We start from the raw sequence: 19,381 nt of genomic DNA, 5'->3' as shown, positions 1-19,381 counted from the left end.
GAAGGACTCCCTGGAGAAAAACCTAATGCTGGGAGCGACTGAGGGCAAAAGAAGAAGGGGACGACAGAGAATGAGGTGGCTGGATGGAGTCACTGAAGCAGTCGGTGCAAGCTTAAATGGACTCCGGGGAATGGTAGAGGACAGGAAGGCCTGGAGGATCATTGTCCATGGGGTCGCGATGGGTCGGACACAACTTAGCACCTAACAGCAACAAACCCTTTAGTCCTTTTACATGACAGGGTGCCAGACCTGCCTAAATTCCTGGTGGTCTCATCTGCCAACCCCATTGTTCGCTCACCATTCTAATTCATGTACATGAAACCTTCAAACCCTAGCAACAAACCAGTATGCCAGTGTGGCCACCTACTCCCCTGTACCCATCCCTTACTGCTAACAGCTCACCTCCCCACCTGACATTGTGTTTGGCATCTCAACACGTAGAATGTTCACAAACATTTCGTAACACTTCATCAACTAAGCCAGTGCCTGGGAAGAACTAATTGAACTCAATGAAGTTTATAGCACGATTCCAGACCAGGTTTCTCTCTTAGGGCTTTAGGAAAAGCTACCTCCCCCACCTCCCCCCCCCAGTCCATTGATATTCCAACTATAGATCTCTGTCCATAACAGTGCACTTCACACTCTTGAAAATGGGCTTTAGACATTACAAAAAGATGCCTAAGTATTTTCCCTGTCTACGCTCAACACGAAAGATGAGCGTCTGGCTTTCCGGAAGTCTAAATGTTTTCAAAGAACAAAAAGCTTCTTCCCCCTTAAAAGCCAATTGGAGAAATAAATTGCTCACCCTGATAAAACTGATTCACCTCTTAAGCGGGACCGTGTGATGTTTCATGAGCAAGAGGCACAGAAATACGGCTGAGCAGCAACCTCTTACAGTACGCCTGTGAATCATTGCTAAAGTGAGGCAAATCCACTTTGGGGATGTGAGCTTTTCTATTAAAAAGAACCGTGCTGACTGCCAATTCATCTGAGCTCTCTGCTGGAGCTTCTTCCCCGACTTCCCAACATTTTCACCGACAGAATTATTACATTTTACAAGAGAGCTTCCTCTGGCATAGCCTGAGTTGTGGGGCACTTGTGCATCTCTTCGCCTGGTACAGCGTGACATGTTTGGGACACCCAAGTACCTGTTTTCAAATCAACTTGTGAGTTTGTGCAACTGCTCTAGCATGTCTCATCAAACCGAGAGCCCTCGTGGGGCTTTCAAGACGAGAGATGCACAGAGGTGGCTTGCCGTTGCCTGTGTCTGCAAAGCAGTCCAGACTTCCCTGGTGGTCTCCCATCCAAGTTCTAAGCAGGGGCAACCTCGACCATTCAGGACAGGACTTTCCCCCTTCCAGGACCCAGTTAGGGCTCTGTCTTCTGGTGACGCAACTTTTATTATTGCCTATTTATGCCATTAAACTTTTTAAAAAGCTGCATTCCCTTCTTCCGTCCGCGACTGAGCGTACATTTTGCTTCTGGGTTTTTCCAGTTGCTATCATGAAACAGCGTAAAAACAGAAAAGATGGGTGACAAAACTAATGAACTAAATCAATATTACCCAAGCAGATGCCTTAGGGCTCTGTTTTCAAACCATAATCAAGACCCTTGTGCGGTACTAGGGATGGCACTGTTACCCTGTAGCAGATTCCATTTTGCAGATCCTTTTGTGACCCGATCCTTTGTATGATTTGTCACCCATTTCAGATTCTTTTGTGCAACATCGCCTCCCACTCCTGCTCAGATCACGGCACAAAGCATGAAACAGCATGTCACACAAATTCTACCTTACACCGCTTTTTGTAAAATGTTTTTTTTTTCGCCTTCGGCATAGAAAAACAAAGACAGATGGACGCGGGGCGCGAGGCATACAATATTAAACACCAACATTTTATACTGGCCGGGTGGTTTTGTTAGGGACCCCAAAACGTGCTTTCCAATTGAAACGGGAAATCCATTCGAGTCCGTCTCATAAATCCTAGCAATTCTCAGATTGCGAGCCATTTGTCATTTCTATTGCATGGCCGAGGAGGGACCCTGTAAAAGGCTCCAGGAGATGGTTTCCCTTGCAGCCTCTTCCTCTTCCATCACTGGACACAGAGCCGTCTGAATGAGTTAGGAAGCCACCCAGGTCTGCGCATCCAAGGTGTGAACTGCCACGGCCGTCATCAGCTCACTGGATCTCCCCCATGTACAGCCTTTTGTCACTAGATGCCGAGAGGACTGAGGGGAAGAAACAGAAACACGTTTTCAGAAAACCTGAAGGCTTAATTACAGCCAGTCCGTTCTTTCAGACCCCTGTTGCTTTTATCTTTCTTAAATTGGTTTCCTCGTGAATGTGTCTCATACAGTACTAAGCTGCCAGGCAGATACCCCAACCAGTCTGCGGTTAGAGTGGGGTCAGGCTAGGAATGGGAAACCCAGGGTCAAACAGGCCCTCAGACCAGAGGTTCACCAGATGACCTGTGACCTTAACTTCAGAGAGCTGTTGAGGGGGGTAAGGATATAGTTGGGAAAAATAGCTGTATACACTCCCACCCAGGACCCTCCCCTTCAAGCCCATTGTCGACCATTTTGGGAGGAGGGCGTGAGTCAATATGATCCTATTCATCCTATGAACATTTGACAAATTTTAAATATATATTTAAAAAAACATTAACTCCCATCCATTCAGGAAACATTTTCCACAGCTGTCCAGAAGCTCTTCTCTAAATGCTGTACTAGATGGGCTCCCCAATGTTTTTTTTAGGGAGATCAGGCTCCACCTGCTTGATCTCGGTTAAGGCTTTTGCAAAAATACATTTATTTTTCAGGTTTTTATGCTGCCTTCCCCAAGGACTCAAGGCAGTTGACAAGGTGTTAAAACCATAAAACAAAAATGGACAGCTTAACATTAAAACCCAATATACATTTAACAGTCAAAAAGGGGCCACCTTCTTTCCAATGGGAGAGTAAAGTGCTGTGCTGTTATTAACAATGGCGTGCTGATGTAATTGCTTATGTAGGGAGGCCAGACTGTGGATGGTATTCTGTGGGCCGCAGCCATAGGCCTAGCAGAAATGCTCTGTCTTGCATGCCCTGTGGAATAATTTTGGGTTCCACAAGGCCCTGAACTCACTCAGGAAGGTGCTCCACAAGGCAGGCACCTAGCCCAAAGCCCAGGCTCTGGTTAAGGACAATTTGATTTCTCCAGGATTGAGGAACTTAAGCAGATTTTGTATGCTCAGTCTCAACACACTGCGACAGGTGAAGACCCATCAGCCGTGATAAAGTAGAAGAAAAAAGTCTCAAGCTGGCGATGGCTAAGTGATTAAATGTTCAAACAAATTCACAATATTCAAAACAATTTCAAAACGGATTCCCAGGTATATGTCCGTTTGATTTCTTCATCAGTGAATTCTAAATCTCAATATTATAATAACTCAATCCTTTAATAATGTCTTTTGATTGTTGAACATAACTTAGGGTGTATAATTCAATCCCAAACTGATCTCATAAATTCAAATTTGTAGGGGTCTACTAATATTCACTACATGCAATTCCTCTATAGCAGTGACCCCCTGCTTGTGACTTTATTCTTCTACTACAGTCTCAACACACTGCCTGGGTTCTGCAGCACTGTTACTGTAGCAAATCTTTTAACTTGAAGGATCCACTGAATAGGGTATGGGATATCTCTCCCAGAGCTATTTAACAGCTGTTCCTATTCTGTTGCAGGTACACAGCCTGGGTGTGGCATGAGGCTGGAGGAGTGGAGGAAGGCTGGGAATTTCTCTTTGCCAACAGTAACAGACCCTGAGCTGAGCCTCTGTCCCTCTTCTGCTGCAGCTTTTTAAACATGGGCACAGCCAAAGGGACAAGCTAATTTGCACTGAGTTTGTGGCTTGTCACCTGCAGTCCGGAATGAACTCAGCGTTGGGAAACCAGTAAAAGTTCAAGATGTTGGAGCATCATACTACACATGGCTTGGTTTGAAGAAGAAGAGTTGGTTCTTACATGACGCTTTTCTCTACCTGAAGTAGTCTTAAAGCGGCTTACAATCATATTCCCATTCCTCTCCCCACAACAGATACCCTGTGAGGTGGGTGAGGCTGAGACAGCCTTGAGATTATTGCCCAGTCAGAACAGCTTTATGAGTGCTGTGGCAAGCCCAAGGTCACCAAGCTGGCTGCATGTGGGAGAGGAGTGAGGAATCAAACCCGGCCCGCTAGATTAGAAGCCATTGCTCCTAACTACTACACCAAGCTGGCTCTTTGCTTAGTTACACTGCATTTATTTGGTAAGCTGATATGTGGAAAGGGGGTGGGGGGGGGAGAAGACTTACCGATTGGTTCCTCTGGATGAAAAGCCACTTCATTTATTGAACCGGCATGGCCTGGCAGCTTGTAGAGGATTCTTCTGGAGGTTGTATCCCAAACGTAAACGAACCTGCAAAAAGACATGCAGCATGAGTGAAGGCCTTCCAGTGGAGAAACCAAAGGCCAAGCTGCAACTCCACCAGACCTAGCCATCCCTTGCTTCGAGGTGGACCAACGATCTAGCTCAGCACGAGTCAACTTCCTGTGATAAACAGCTTAATTGCAAAGTAGTAGGTGGCCCCAGCCAGGGTGCCCCTTGCACAAGAAACGAGAGCTATGTCTGGCCACAAGTGCATTTCCAAAGAGGGCAATGGATGGAACAGCACCGGCATGAGGTTCTAGTTGATATTCGCAATAAGAGGACTTGGTTGACGAAAATCTCTTTATTTAGGAACAAGCAAAACCGGGCTTCTCCAATTTCTTGCTAAGACTAAAGTATGCCTACACAAGCACCCTGTATCTCAAAAAAAACAAAAAAACATTCCAATTCAGCCATGAAAATACCAGATGATGCTCCTCACGTTAATTTTGTTTCTGGGAAGCGTTAAGTATCAGCCAGACACAGCTTTCCCTGCCTGGCTTGAAGGAAATGGAGATAACCTGAGCCCAGGCACCAAATGCTTTTCTACCTACCCCACCTGATGGAATGGCAGGGGCTTCTAAACCCTAGTTGACCATCCAAGCTAATACGGAGCCAAGCAAGCACTAAAAGCAGAGACAGACAAAATGCAGTCACAAAAGTCATGGCAAGAGCGTGTAGATTCATTGATAGTTACAGGATCTGGCTGGACCTATAGCACAACTGTGTCCAAGAACTAGGTCGCTCTATAAATCATGCCTTTTCTGCTTGTTCCTGTCCCCTATCATGACCAAGCAAGGCGGTTTCTACATTTAAGCTTCCTTTCTGACTGCCGTGTTAGTCTTAGAAGAGCAGTTGTAATCTGACCAGTTAAATAGCTCTGGATATCGAATCAATCTGCGGTCCAGGAAAGGCCCCGCTTTCCAACTGGAGTGATGGTGACAAACTTGGATGAAGGTGAAAGAACACAGGCACAGACCCAAGCATTTCTAGCCCGGCTACATTGAAACAACTGTCAACTGTACTACCCTTTGGTGATAAGAACTGTTCTGTTCAGTAGGGGGCCCATTCTACTTCTATAATACTGCTGTACGTTTTTGCTTGCCTTTGTCTTTGGCAGCACAGGAATCTTATGAAGCTGCTTGTAACAAACTACTAAGTTTTTAGCCAGGACTTCTGAGTTTGCCTTCTTTTGGGAGATTAGCCACGGAACATGACAGTTATGAGCTTCAACTGCATTGGAAAATGGCTTGTGGCTTTCAGGTGAAGACAAACAGAACCTATGGGGTATTTGTCCTTACCTGTCTGCTGATCCAGCGGCTATTTTGCTTCCATCTGGTGACCAAGAGCATCGCAGAAGATTCTAATGAAAAAGAGAGCACCACGTCAGTCCCAAGTGAACCTCCATTTCCTCATCTGGTATGAAATGCAGTCACTGCAGCTTTCAATATTGAGAACGCTGCGGCAATGTTTTTTTTTTTTTCCTTCTGGAAGCTTAGTCTGCAGTTAGATGACTTTTTATTACCCAAAATATCCAGTATCTTGTAGTCTTACAAGGAATAGATTGTGAATGTCAGGACATTTAATTTATAGACAATTAGAGCTGCACTCAGAAGAGGAAAAAAAAAACAACCCAGTCGCAGCAGCTTTAATTGGAATTCCCCCTTACGCATTAATCTCGGCTGCAGCACTTATTAAAAAGGATTTGAAGGGTTCTGAAATTTTAAAAAATCCATTTACATACGAATTAATTCTCAGCTTTCACCCATAAACAAGCAGCATTCCAACACACAACCATCACCTTTTCAAAATTATGCACATTCCCTTGAAAGATCTTGACACATCTCTCTTTAGGGGCGAAAGGCCGGACGTCCCAGATGCGAACTGTAACAGATCATATAATAACAGTTAAGCATTGCTTTAACTACAGGGAATTAACTAGGAATGCAGCAAGGGTGATATTCAGTGTAGTCTAGAGTTACAATCACTGGATATTCCACCCGCCCCAGTTTCCAGAATCATAACTTGTTGTGAGGATAAACACCCAAATCTGTTCCACATAGTATATTTCTGGTAAACCCTTGGAGGAGGAATGTGTCATGGCTTAAGTGCCACTCAGTTCTTAACACCCACTCAGGGCGGCTGTCCCACCCCTGAGTGCCTCCCCCAACCGGCTTGCTGTCTCTCCAGCAGCCAGACAATCGCCTTCCATCCCTGACCACCCCCTCCTCCTTCCACTTATCTCTGAGGCTTGGAGGCTGCAGATCCCTGCTGCGTGAGAACTGCTCCTGCTGGTGAGTTCCATGACAGCTGTCTGCAGCCTTTCTGGGTCTTGGGGGGAAGGAGAGGTCATCCACAGAGTTCTTCCACTCCGCTCCCCTAATCTAGCACCCGTTGTATTCCTGAATGCAACGGGCTTGGCCCCTTGTTGTTGTTGTTATGTGCGAAGTCGTGTCCGACCCATCGCGACCCCATGGACAATGATCCTCCAGGCCTTCCTGTCCTGTCATATCGTTATGCCTATTGGAACTGTCCATAGAGTTTTCATGGCAAAGATACTGGAGTGGTTTGCCATTGCCTTCTCCAGTGGATCACCTTTTGTCAGAGCTCTCAGCTATGACCTGTCCGTCTTGGGTGGCCCTGCACGGCATAGCTCATAGCTTCACTGAGCTACGCAAGCCCCCTTGCCACAACAAGGCAGCGATCCTTGAAGGGGGGCTTGGCCCCTAGTCTACCATAAAAAGGGAGAGTCTAATGTAGCTACAGGGCCACTCTCAAGGGGCAGAACATGCAGGTCTGCTCTTTGTAAAAAAGGCAAAATAAACTAATCGGCGATCATCCCTTATCAGTACTTTGATGGGAGCTGGATGAGCACTGTAAAGCTAGGAGTTACAAACCAAAGGCACAAAAAAATGAATGAGTTCAGACTGAAGCTGCTAGACCAGGCTTTTCCAACCTTTTGACCATGGAGAAGCCTCTGAAATACTTCCACTCTTCAAGGAGCCCTGGAAGTGAAGTTGGCCAGCCATGCCTCCCTGCTACACATCTGGAAGTGACATGCCACTGGAAGTGACATCACCACCCACATTAACAGGCAAGCTTGAGGCGGCCTATGGAAGAGGAGGAGACAGGAGTAGACATGTAGGCTCCGCCCCCCTCTCAGGCACAGAAACCACAAGAGCACTCGCTCATGCTTGGGGTAGAAGAGAGAACAATGGAAGTGGCCAGTTCCCTAGCTTGCGGCAGGAGGGGAAACACTGCGGACCACTTTCCGAGCTCCTGCAGGTCCCCAAGGCAACATATATATCAAAGTGTCGACCAGATTTCTAGTCACTGGTGGTATCTTCAGACCGCATGCCCACAATTTTCAGCATACAAACTCCCTTTGGCTTTTGCAAGCACAACAACTGAAGGACTTGGTACCAATACAGCACTGGGTATAAGGCATTGAAATTGTGGATACTGATCTGGCCGAGCAGATCCCCTGAGGACTGTTCTGCTGGCAGACTAACGTGCAGTCCAGATGGTGTGTGGCAAGGGAAAGTTGTCATTTTGCCTGGGATTAAACATTTCAACACGTGAGAGCAGAAGAAACGAGAGAGAAGCAAAAGGTCAGGGAGAGCAGAGACAAGGAGGCGGCGGGAAAAGGGCAAGAGTGGACCTAGACCAGCCTTTCTCATGTTTTTGGCCATTGAGAAACCCCTGAAGTGGAACGATGGCATAGCATATGGATGGGAAGCATAGCTGGGTACAGCCCACCTGGGGACCCGTCCCCTTTCCACCCCCTCCAGGCCCATCGGTGGCCATTAGGGGGGTCAACATGACCAATATATGGTCATATCACCTGATAAACGTTTAACACATTTTAAAAGTATCTTAAACATTAATTAACTCCCACCCATTCAGGGAGCCCTTCCAGGACCGCCAAGAAACCTCAGGGTTTAGTGAAGCCCTGGATGAGAAAGCCTAACCTAGACAAAGAAAGAGAAACCCTGAATACGACTTAAGCCAAAGGGCCAAGGAAATGAGGAGCTAACTGGAAGGTGGATTGAGGAAGCGGTAAAAGCTTTTAAAGTCAGGAAACACTCAGTATTTTGGAGGGCAAGGAAACAGATCAGTTGCAGTGTCTAAAATAACGGCAACATCAAGACCCAAGAGGGCAATGAAACTTAAAAAAGCAGTGGTTGGGCGGGCAGTGAAATTCATACACTCATCCCATTTATCCAGGAAATTCGTTTCCTGCAAGTGTCTAATTCTGGTCTTCGTGCCATCTTGGGATTTGAATATGCAGCTACCAAAAGCCTGAAATAAATGCTCCTCAAATGCCCCAGTCCTTGCCATATACACCTGCCTTCTGTTCAAAGAAGGAAATTACCTGTATTGTCCATCGCGTTGGAAAGCAAGTAAGAGCCTTCCGAGCTCAGGCTGAGGCCGGTGACAGAGTCAGCATGTCCTCTCATGGTGTAGGTTAGCTTGTTCTGGCGAAGGTCCCACACCTTGAAATACACAGGAACACTGATGCAGTAACTCCGCAGTTCGGAGGGAGAAACAGATTTGCACAAGCAGCAGTTTCTTAGGCTGCTGGAAACGGGTTACTGCAAAACAGCACCGCTGCCCTTCAGACCTTCACGGCATTTTGCGACAGGTTATTAACCCTGGGCATGAAAAACAGCCACCGCAGGCTGAGCAGCCAACTCAATGAGATGTCAGACAAGGAAGAGGGGGAGAGGTTGCCCCAGTGCCCTTTCCGCAGACACTACTACGGTGGCAGCAAATAGCGTGCTCAACAAGGTGCCCAGCCAATGGCAGGACCTAGAAAAGCACAACGCAGCCTCATTACGCCTCCTATTTTTTGCAGGTGGACAGGCACCCCATTTTCTTTCTCAAGTGTATTCTGTATGCCTGAAGCCACTGTCTCCCAAACACACCCAAGCTTTGCTTTCTCAGGAACAAGCTGCCAGATTTGCATTCCTCTCTCTGACAATAAGCTCTTTACAGAGAACCAATCTGTTTTTAGTGCAGGAACTCCAAGGAGAAAAAAAGGATTTAAATCATTCTCCAATGAGAAACACCAGGTCATCTTTGTGGGAGCTTTGATTCTCTAAACCTTACAGTCCAAACATTGCTCAGGTGCTCCTGGATTCAAAGCTAGCAGTTCCCCTGCAGACAAACAGCTCCTCTCTGAAATCACCTTGATATCGTTGTCGATGCCTCCTGAGATTATCTGGTCACTGGTATCGTTGAAAGTGACAGCTAAGACTTGGTAAGTATTCTGAAAGGTCTGAATGGCAGCTTTTTTCCTGATGTCCCATAGCTGGGGGAGAAAAAAAAAGGGGGGGGGAACCAAGGGCAAAAGAAGGAATTAACAGAAATGTCACTGGAAACATTTTAAGGAAAGTACAAAGAAGAATCACTTATAATTACCACCAGAATCTGCATATTTATCACAATCTCAGCAATATGAAGAAAGGATGTCCCAGGCACCTGCTGAAAATCAATCAAGCATTGCCTTTTCATGAACTTCACCCAATCCTGTGCTTTATATTTCTTGGCTGAATTAGAGCATGATGGAATACTGGAAACTGGCTTTTGTGCATAAGGAAAATGAGAGAGAATGAATGCTGCACAGTGCTCAGATTGCTTCTGGACAGCACCCAGAAGCCAATGCAACTCCTCAGCACTGGCTGGATACAGGCGCTCCAAGATGTTCCTATGAGAGCCTGAGCAGCTGTATTGTCACTAGAAAATTTAGTCATTATCCAATCCCCTGCAAGCATTAGCACTAGAAAGGATGCATATTTAACCCAAGTTTGCGTTATGAAGGAACCACGCTAGGAAAAAGAAATGCTCACAAACTGTACAGGCTCACTCTCCACTAGGCAATGTTATGCCCTTGTAAAATTACTCAGCACCAACCTTTACTGTCCCATCGTCACTGCCTGTGCAGACCAACTGAGGCCCCCGCCGGGCTGGGTAGCAGGAATTCACAAAGGACGTGTGGCCCTTGAGTCTCTTCACTCGCTCGCCCGTTTCGCTGTCCCACACCGCTACTGTTTTATCCGTGGAGGCAGAGAACAGCATGCTGGGAGGAGAACGTTTACGGGGTATTGAAGATCAGTATTTGGCAAGGATCAGTGTGCACCCAATAATAAGCACTCAATAATAAGCGAGGCAAGGCATGATTAACAAGAGATGGCAGACAGCCTTTGGACCAACATTTTAAGCAGTCACTGTAGAACTGCAGTCAGCAGTGGGGGCAAAGGGCCTCAACCATAGGCCTGGCATTGTCTTTGAAACTAACTCCAATTGCAGTGCTTGATCCAAGGCACCCCCAGGAAAGCTCCTGAGATTACTGCAGAATAGAACCTATGGAACAGAACCCACAGGCCTTGGAAAGTCCCATCTCCTGCACCCCCAAAAGCCATATTGCAAGACAGCAAGTGAATTTCAGTGTTAATTTCATTCTTAAAAGTTCAGACTTTTTTGGCCTCAATGTGTCACCTCGCATTTACGTTGCAATTAATGAGCAAGTTTGTTGCTCTGCAGAGATCTGTTTGCAGCTCTTCACAGCCCATCACTGATGTGGAGCAGAAAATTTTCCAGTACTGTATTTTTTGCATGGAAAATTTCCTGCCCCACATATGTAAATATAGTTTGCTAATCTATCGATGATGAGCCTCTTGTGGCACAGAGTGGTAAGGCAGCCGTCTGAAAGCTCTGCCCATGAGGCTGGGAGTTCGATCCCAGCAGCCAGCTCAAGGTTGACTCAGCCTTCCATCCTTCCGAGGTCGGTAAAATGAGTACCCAGCTTGCTAGGGGGTAAACGGTCATGACTGGGGAAGGCACTGGCAAACCACCCCGTATTGAGTCTGCCATGAAAACGCTAGAGGGCGTCACCCCAAGGGTCAGACATGACTCGGTGCTTGCACAGGGGATACCTTTACCTTTAATCTATCGATGTCAGGGCTGGTGTGCTGCAAATCAATATCATGGACAAACTCTGTGCTTGTACAGGGTGTATTGGCCTTCTTTTGCTAATGTTACTGAACTTTGGTGGACGTTACTTAAATCTGAATTGGAACATTTTCTGATTCAAAATTTCCCAGAAATCATGTTTTCACCAACCTGAATAATTCAGAATTAACTACAAACTGGCCACCACTGCTCACCTGCAATTATATTTCTCAATCAAATAGCACCAGCCCATATGGGACTCTCTGCAAGAACTGCTCATTTATCCTCGCACTTCTGCTGTGCAGGCAATGCTTAATCTTTAAGAGGACCTGCTCACTTTCCCCATGAAAGTTTACACAAGAGCCATGGTTGAGGGAATTTGTCAAAAGCTTTTTAGAAATCCAAGTATTATTGACGTGGAACACATCTTCTGGCATGCCCCCTGGAATGGAAATGGGTACAGACATGACATCCGTAGTCCCGCCCCGGGAGCATGCTAGAAGACATGGGGAGGCTGTGAGAAGAGAAGGCCGAGGTGCCGGTGAAGCCAGCAGAGGCAGAGATGAGGCCCCTGAAGCCACTGGGTTAGGGTTTTTCTTCTGACAACCTGTCAGACCGCTGTGGGGTGAGGTGCCAGCCTGGAAGCTGGCTGGAACCACTGTGTGAGTGCTGTGTGGCAGGGCGCCGCCTCTGAAACCAGCCGGGTCCTTCCCGCGACTTGTGCTATCGCTACAGGGTGGGACACCACCCATGAAGCTGGCTGGGGCTGCCCTGCAACCAGCAAAGCCATCAGGGTGCTGTCTGTGCAGCCACAGGAGGCCAGGGCACTCCTGGCATAACAGGGGAAAAGGAAGAAGGAAGGGGTGTCTGTGTCTCTCTGTCTGAGAGGAAGGGGGGAGGGACCAGGGAGGAGGTCGAGAAAGCTATCGGGAAGGAGGGAGAGGGGAGGCGGAGATGGGGGGACGAGTTGTGCGTGTGTGGGTGTACACCAGGAAGGAGAAGTAGGTGTGAGGGGAAAGGTGTGGGGAAAAGGTGTGAGGGAGGAACCAGAAAGGACAGGTAGGTGGGAGAGGCAAGGGGGAGGAGTATGTGTGTGTCAGAGAGAGAGGGGGGACAGGATAATGGAGTCCCACAGCAGATATGTGTTCCACATACCCTATGATAGTTGGACTCTCACAAGAAATTATATATATAATATATAATATATAATATATAATATATAATATATAATATATAATATATAATATATAATATATAATATATAATATATACTATATACTATATACTATATACTATATACTATATACTATATACTATATACTATATACTATATACTATATACTATATACTATATACTATATACTATATACTATATAATATATATATATATATCTATATCTATATCTATATATATATCACACACAGCCCTCTCTTTTCAGTTCAGGGTGGCTTATAATAAAACTTTCATATGCAGTACAGTGCAATGAACATTCAATATGAAGCTTGACAGTGAAACTTGTATCAAACAATATAATATAACAACAGTACTTAACAACAAAAAGTGTGATACAACAACGGTACTGTATAACAAGCAGCAGTTTGCTCTGTCTGCACTGTGGTCTGGTTTTCTATTAGTGCCAATTATAGGGTTTCTGGTTGGTGGTTAGTGGCTAGTATATGTCTACTGGATTGTACTTCTCCACATTCTTAATACACTTGATAAATCTATTACCCATACGTCCTTTGGATCCCTCTTTAAAAAGATTTCTGAGAAAGACAAGGAGAAAAGAAGGTATGAAGTTCCCGAAGGATCCTTAATGTCCTATCAATGATTCCTAGACAAATAACAGTATAATCCAAAACAGGCCTGCTCAGGATGCTATGTTAATTATGTTGATTGTATAATGTTTTTTCTAATCGTGAGAAATGCTTTAGCATTGCCTAATTAGTAGGCCTGCGATGTAGGCCTGATGCCTTTGTCAAATGCTGCTTTGAGAGGTGTGATTAAGTGACCTATAAAATGAAATGTTGTGTATGTTAAAAACAGGCTCCCGACAACCGAAGCTGGTTCTTCTTCTGACTTTTCTGCGAGTCAAAAAACAAACAGTCCAGTGCTATGCCAGATCTGCTTTATGGGATTCGCAAGTCAAGGTTCAGGGGAGACCTGACACTTGGTCTAACCCAGCCACCCTCAACCTTATTGGTTAAGAAACCCCTAAAGCATTCTTCAGGCTCTGAGAAACCGCAGAAGTGGTGCATTTGTGCAGAATACAGTTGGGAAGCATAGCTGTGTACATGGCCTACCCTTCCGCTTCCTGCCCCCTCAGGACCATCACTGGCCACTTTGGGAAAGGGCGGGGGGGGGGGGGGTTCACAAGCCCATATATGGTCATATCACCCGACAAATGTTTAACAAATTTTACAAAATATTAAAAATGAATTTATTCCCCCCCCCCCATTTGGGAAACCCTTCCAGGGCTGTCAAGAAACTCCAAGGTTTCATGAAAGCCTGGCACTGCAAACAGAGCAGAAAGTCTAAGAGACAAATGATAGCCTGCGGGGTTTTTTTTTTTTTGCAATACCTACCTGCCATCTGTGTTGTAGTGCAGCTCCATAACAGCTCCACTGTGGCCCTTCAGGGTGGCATAATTATCGCAATCACCATACACGTTCCATAGCACTGAAAACAAGTCATGTGGAGAGAAAATACGGCAGTTACTACTACAGCTTTGCAGGAAAGCCTTTTGACGCCTCAGATCTCCGTTCCCAAACCTAAAGCTTCATAAATGACAAAGCAAGTCTTAAGATAGTTACAACGTTCAGAAACGGTTAAAACAAAATATATAACCAGATAGCAAACACTAAGGAAGATGTGCAGCGATCACACAGAGTTTTTGCAGGTTTCTCTCAATTACTGTGTATATCTGCAATTGTGCAATAGGAAACTTGTGCATTTAGGAATTTTAAAGTCCATAAATATGTCAAATGTTGAAATTTTATTTGCCCAGTAATGCATTTTATGTTTTTAAAGGAATACGTTTAAGTTTAATAGGACAATAACTACTGCATATATTTCAGTTCTTCCCCCTCCCAATTCACATTTTTCCCCAAAAAGAAAGGGAGAGGTTTGTTCTGCTGCTTCAAAAATTTCCCCAAAACGTAAATATTCAATCAACTCTTTTACACAACTTCCTTTAGCCATTATAATTACAGTGCCCACTGTAGCTTTCTTAGATACAACAAGCTGAACACAACCAAATCACAAAGCCGGTTCTTTTATTCTTTCAGTTGCGCTCTGTGCCTGTTCAAGCACAGGTGGACAATCCCTGATACGGCACCCGACACTGCCTTGTAGGGTATCAAACAAGGCCATCAACTGAGACGCACACAAAACTAACAACCACAGCACCAGGTCAGGAATTCAGCTGTAGAAACCAGCAAGCATTCAGTAGGATCTTAAAAACGAACAACATTTATTGTGGGGGTATGAGCACTCCTGAGGAAAGTTCATACCTTTGCTACAAATTTTGTTAGTCTTTAATATATCAGGTTAAAACCAGGAAACAGTGGAAGGAATAAACTTACAGATCAGCCTGTCAAATCCAGCTGATGCTAAGGTGGCTCCATTGGGATGAAATTTACAACAGTACACTTCACCTTCATGCCCTGAGAGCAACATAATCGGTGCCTGGAGGGAGGAGCATCTTGGCGGACCCTAGAACACAATAAATGAAAAATATTCAAGAAGATACAAGCAAGCAGGCATCCGAGTTCCAAAAAGATCCCAGAAAAGTTTGGGTGTTTTATATGCCATCAAGTTGCTTCTGACTGGCTGCAGTCCTATGAATTAATGACTTCTAAAATGTCCTATCAGAGAAACGCAGAAAGCTAGAGCTAGACTGGGGACCAAGGGCATTGAGTCAAACCCCTTGTGCAAAGCAGGCAATTCACAGTGACTGCCCTCCCCCCCAATCCCCCAGTGACCCCTGCTCTGTGCCCAGAGAAATTCCTACTCAATTCCTCCTTCTCCTCAGTCTTCTCTTAGGAAGGGAATCATGTTCAACATGGCAAAATCATTTCATGCAATGAGGGATGGGAATTGTGGCCTAGGATCACTAAAGGGGTAGATTCATAAACACCTAGTTTCTTTAAATTAAACCAAATCCTCTGGTCCAGATGAATTGTATCCAAGGGTACTAAAAGAACTTGCAGATGTAATTTCTGAGCCTCTGTCCATTATTTTTGACAATTCTTGGAGAACAGGTGAAGTGCCAGAAGATTGGAGGTGGGCAAATGTTGTCCCTTCTTCAAGAAGGGGGAAAAAAGGAGGATCTGGGTAACTACTGACCCATCAGCTTGATGTCTATAGTTGGCAAAATTTTAGAACAAATCATCAAAGAGTCGGTCCTTGAGCAGCTAGAGTGCATGTCTGTGATTACTAAGTGTCAGTATGGCTTTCTCAAGAACAAGTCATGTCAGACTAACCTTATCTCCCTCTTTTTAGAAAATTACTACCTTGCTAGATCATGGGAATGTTGTGGACATAGTTTACCTTGATTTCAGTAAGGCTTCCGATAGGGTTCTGCATGATATTCTTATTGGCAAGTTGGTAAACTGGGGTCACCATGGGTACGCAGGTAGTTGGGAGTTCCTGCATTGTGCAGGGGGTTGGACTAGATGACCCTGAAGTTCCCTTGCAACTCTATGATTCTCAAGGCAAAAAGCTTTCAGGATCCCTTGACCAATCTGGAATGGAGGAAGATTCCTTCCTGATTCCAAAGTGGTGATCACTATTATCCTGGGTATATAAGAAAGAGCCCCAACAGCTGGACACTGGCTCTTTCCTTTTTGTCCTCCTTCTCTCAATCTGACAAAATTTACAGTGAGTCAAGGAACTGGCATTGCTGCCAGATGGCCATTTAGCCTCTGCTTAAAAGCCTCCCAAAGAGGAGAGCCCATTACTTCCTGAGGAATGTGTGCCACTGAGAAACAGATCTAACTGCCAGTAAACTCTTACTAAAGTTTAGCCAAAACCCTATAATTCAACCTGTTGGTTCTGGTGCAAAAGAGAACAACAACACTCTGTCATTAACAGCCTTGCTCCCACCTTGCAAACAGAAGATTGTGGCTTTCTTTACTGAGTCAACCCATCTCATGTTGGGTTTTCCCTTTTCCCTATTACCTCCAAATCTCCCTAGCAATATTGTCGTTTCCAGTGAGTCTGGTCTTCCTTTACAGGGGACTTGGAGATCATCAGGAATAACAACTCAACTCCAGGCATCAGTTCTTCTGGAGAAGACAGCTAGGAAGGAGGGAGGGAGAGCAGAGGCTGTCCCATAGGGTTGATGGGCAGCCTTCTCCCACCTACCCCCCGGACTCTTGAGGCCCCACCTCCAAACTTCAAGGAACATTCCTAACCCAGGGGTCATCAACCTCCAGATGTGGCCTGGAGACCTCCTAGAATTTGATTTCATCTGCAGACTATAGAAATCAGCTTCCCAGAGGAAAATGGCTGTTTTGGAGGGGGAATTTTGCTATGACAGCTCATCTCCAGAAAACAGAGATAAGTTCCCCTGGAGAAGAAAGCTGCTTGGGTGAGAGGGCTGTGGCTTTGTTCCCCACAGAGGTCCAGGGATGCCAGCCTCCAGGGTTACTTGGGAGGGGCTTCCCCCCCCCTACACCAGGGCAACTCACTGGGACAGGCTGTCCTTTCCCCCTCCCCTAACTTTTACACCAGGGCAACTCACTGGGGCAGGCTGTCCTCCCCCTCCCCTAACTTCTACACCAAGGCAACTCACTGGGGCAGGCTGTCCTCTCCCCCTCCCCTAACCTACACCAGGGCTACTCACTGGGGTAGGCTGTCCTTCCCCCATCCCCTACAATTCCCATGAGCCCCTGCCAGCACTATACTGGCAGGGGCTCATGGGAATTGTAGTCCATGGGCACCTGGAGAGCCACTGTTTGGCCTCTTTTCCAAAGCATCCATTTTCTGTCGTCTGCAGATGAGCCGTCGTTACGCCCCCCCCCCCCCGGAGGCTGGCCTCCCCACCGACCTCATCCCGCGCCTGAAGCAGGCAGGGAGACCAGAGGCCGCAGCCCACTCCCCCTTCACGGGTACTCACCGCCTGCAGCAGGGCCCCCGATGGCGGCTGTCCTGCGGCGGGCCCTGCGCCCAAGACCATCTCATGGCGGGGCTTCTTGGCCGCGGACGTCGCCGCCACCAGAGCTAGATCCGGGCCGGGCGCTTTGCGCTTCTGCGGGTCAATCATCGCCTCTCCTGCCGAAGAATCTGCCGCGCAGGCCTCACCAGCGCGACAACGACTGCGCCCCGCTGCTGCCTGATTGGCTACTAACACCGAAGCCCACCCCTTTCTCCTTTGACGCACCAATGGATCAGCGCGGAAGAAACACTCTGCGCATCAATAAGGGACGCTCTCATTGGAGGATACGCTGAGCTCGCTTGTCGAACGGCGGCGAAGGAAGACAAGGAATTCTATGGCCTAGGGATAGAGGGAAAGTGCAATGGTTAAACTTCCGGGGAATATGGGACTCTGCTTGTTCCCTCTTTTTTGGAAAGCCTGTTTTACTTCTGATTTATAGATTTAGAAGATGGGCAGAAGCAGTTCTCCAGTTGAGGGCATGTGCCGGATTTAAGGCAACCAACCATTTCATAAAGGGATCAACTCCCTACCACTTTATATAGTTATTAATAAGAGGAATTTTAGGCTCCTTTAATTGGTGCAGTTTTAAATATTTCTCACTTTTCAATTGAGATTTCAGAAATGGCCTACAGGAGTGCCAGTGAATCTTAATGGGGACTGATGGTTTAAGATTTCTCATATTTCTAAATTACAAAGTATTTAAAAACTTATGGATTCCCTGAAGCACACAAAAGCTTCAATAAAATCAGAGTCCAGTAGCACCTTTAAGACCAGCAAAGATTTAATCAAGGCGTGTTGGTCTTAAAGGTGCCACTGGACTCTGATTTTATTGTGCTACTTCAGACCAACACGGCTACTCATTTGAATCTAACAAAAGCTTCAAGAAACCTTGTATTTTAAAATTAAGGTCTTGCTTCCTCCTGACCTTGTCCCAGCTTGGCAATAATAGTACAACAATGATCTCTCTCAATGTAAACATCTAAACAATAACACAATAATATAAAACAGAAGACAACATTTGAGTCCAGTATTGCCTTGAAGACCAATATAGTTTAATTCTGGATTTTAACTTTAGTGTACATGCACACTTCTTCAGATGCAATGAAACAAGACTTCCTCAAGCAAATATAGGTAGAAGGAATTTTGTTTGTTGCCAGGAAGGGCTGAAGAAGCAGAGGTTTTTATATCCTGTTTTTCACTATCCAGACAAGTCTCAAAGCAATTTACAACCACCTTCCCTTCCTCTCCTCTCAAGAGACTCCTTGTGAGGTAGGTGGGGTAAGAGAGCCCTGACAGAACTGTTAACAGCTCTAACAGAACTGTAATCAGCCCAAGGTCACCCAGCTGGCTGCATGTGGAGGACTAGGGAACCAAATTCGGTTCTCCAGATTAAAAACCGGCACTCTTAACTACAGCCCCAAGCTGGCTCTGAACCAGTTCAAAAAACTGAGCCAAATATCTGTTTCCATGTAGCTCATGTCCTTCTTCTTCAGAGAGCCAGCGAAGTGTAGTGGTTAAGAGCAGTGGCCTCTTATTTGGATAGCCGGGTTGGATTCCCCATGCAGCCAGTTGGGTGACCATGGGCCAGCTACAGTTCTCTTAGAGCTGCTCTTGCAGGTAAGTTCTCTTAGGATTCTCTCAGCCCACCCACCTCACAAGGTGTCTGTTGTGGGGGAGAGGAAGGAAAGCTGACTGCAAGTCGTTTAGAGACCGCTTCGAGTAGTAAAAAGCGGGGCACCAAACCCCAGCTCTGCTTCTTCCCTGGTCATACTCAGTGCCAACCAAGTCCTACAATTCCCCCCTGAGCACAAACTGAAGGTCGGTTT

General features: G+C 46.1%; 1 protein-coding gene across 1 annotated transcript; it reads right to left on the bottom strand.

The window, feature by feature from the left end:
• Positions 1-1,800: 1,800 nt before the first annotated feature.
• Positions 1,801-19,336, bottom strand: SNRNP40 (small nuclear ribonucleoprotein U5 subunit 40). Its single transcript, XM_077337139.1, has 11 exons — positions 19,207-19,336; positions 17,517-17,894; positions 14,980-15,109; positions 13,981-14,074; positions 10,357-10,522; positions 9,632-9,754; positions 8,816-8,936; positions 6,242-6,324; positions 5,742-5,803; positions 4,328-4,431; positions 1,801-2,226 (listed from the first exon to the last, which is right to left on the bottom strand). The coding sequence occupies exons 2-11, from the start codon at positions 17,661-17,663 to the stop codon at positions 2,177-2,179; spliced, it is 1,080 nt and encodes a 359-aa protein (XP_077193254.1). The 5' UTR covers positions 17,664-17,894; positions 19,207-19,336; the 3' UTR covers positions 1,801-2,176.
• Between the last annotated feature and the right edge of the window lie 45 nt (positions 19,337-19,381).

The sequence above is a fragment of the Paroedura picta genome, chromosome 5 (assembly GCF_049243985.1).
Source record: "Paroedura picta isolate Pp20150507F chromosome 5, Ppicta_v3.0, whole genome shotgun sequence".
Taxonomy (NCBI): Eukaryota; Metazoa; Chordata; class Lepidosauria; order Squamata; family Gekkonidae; genus Paroedura; species Paroedura picta.
Note: the sequence above shows the minus strand (reverse complement) of the source record. Positions and strands in the feature narration are given on the sequence as shown.

Coding starts and splice junctions, on each gene's coding strand:
- SNRNP40 (XM_077337139.1), bottom strand. CDS start 17,663: ATGATTGACCCGCAGAAGCGCAAAGCGCCCGGCCCGGATCTAGCTCTG. Junction 10,523..13,980: donor CACTACAACACAGATGGCAG/GTAGGTATTGCA, acceptor TTCTCCTCCCAG/CATGCTGTTCTCTGCCTCCA. Junction 4,432..5,741: donor GCCGCTGGATCAGCAGACAG/GTAAGGACAAAT, acceptor GTCTTTTTGCAG/GTTCGTTTACGTTTGGGATA.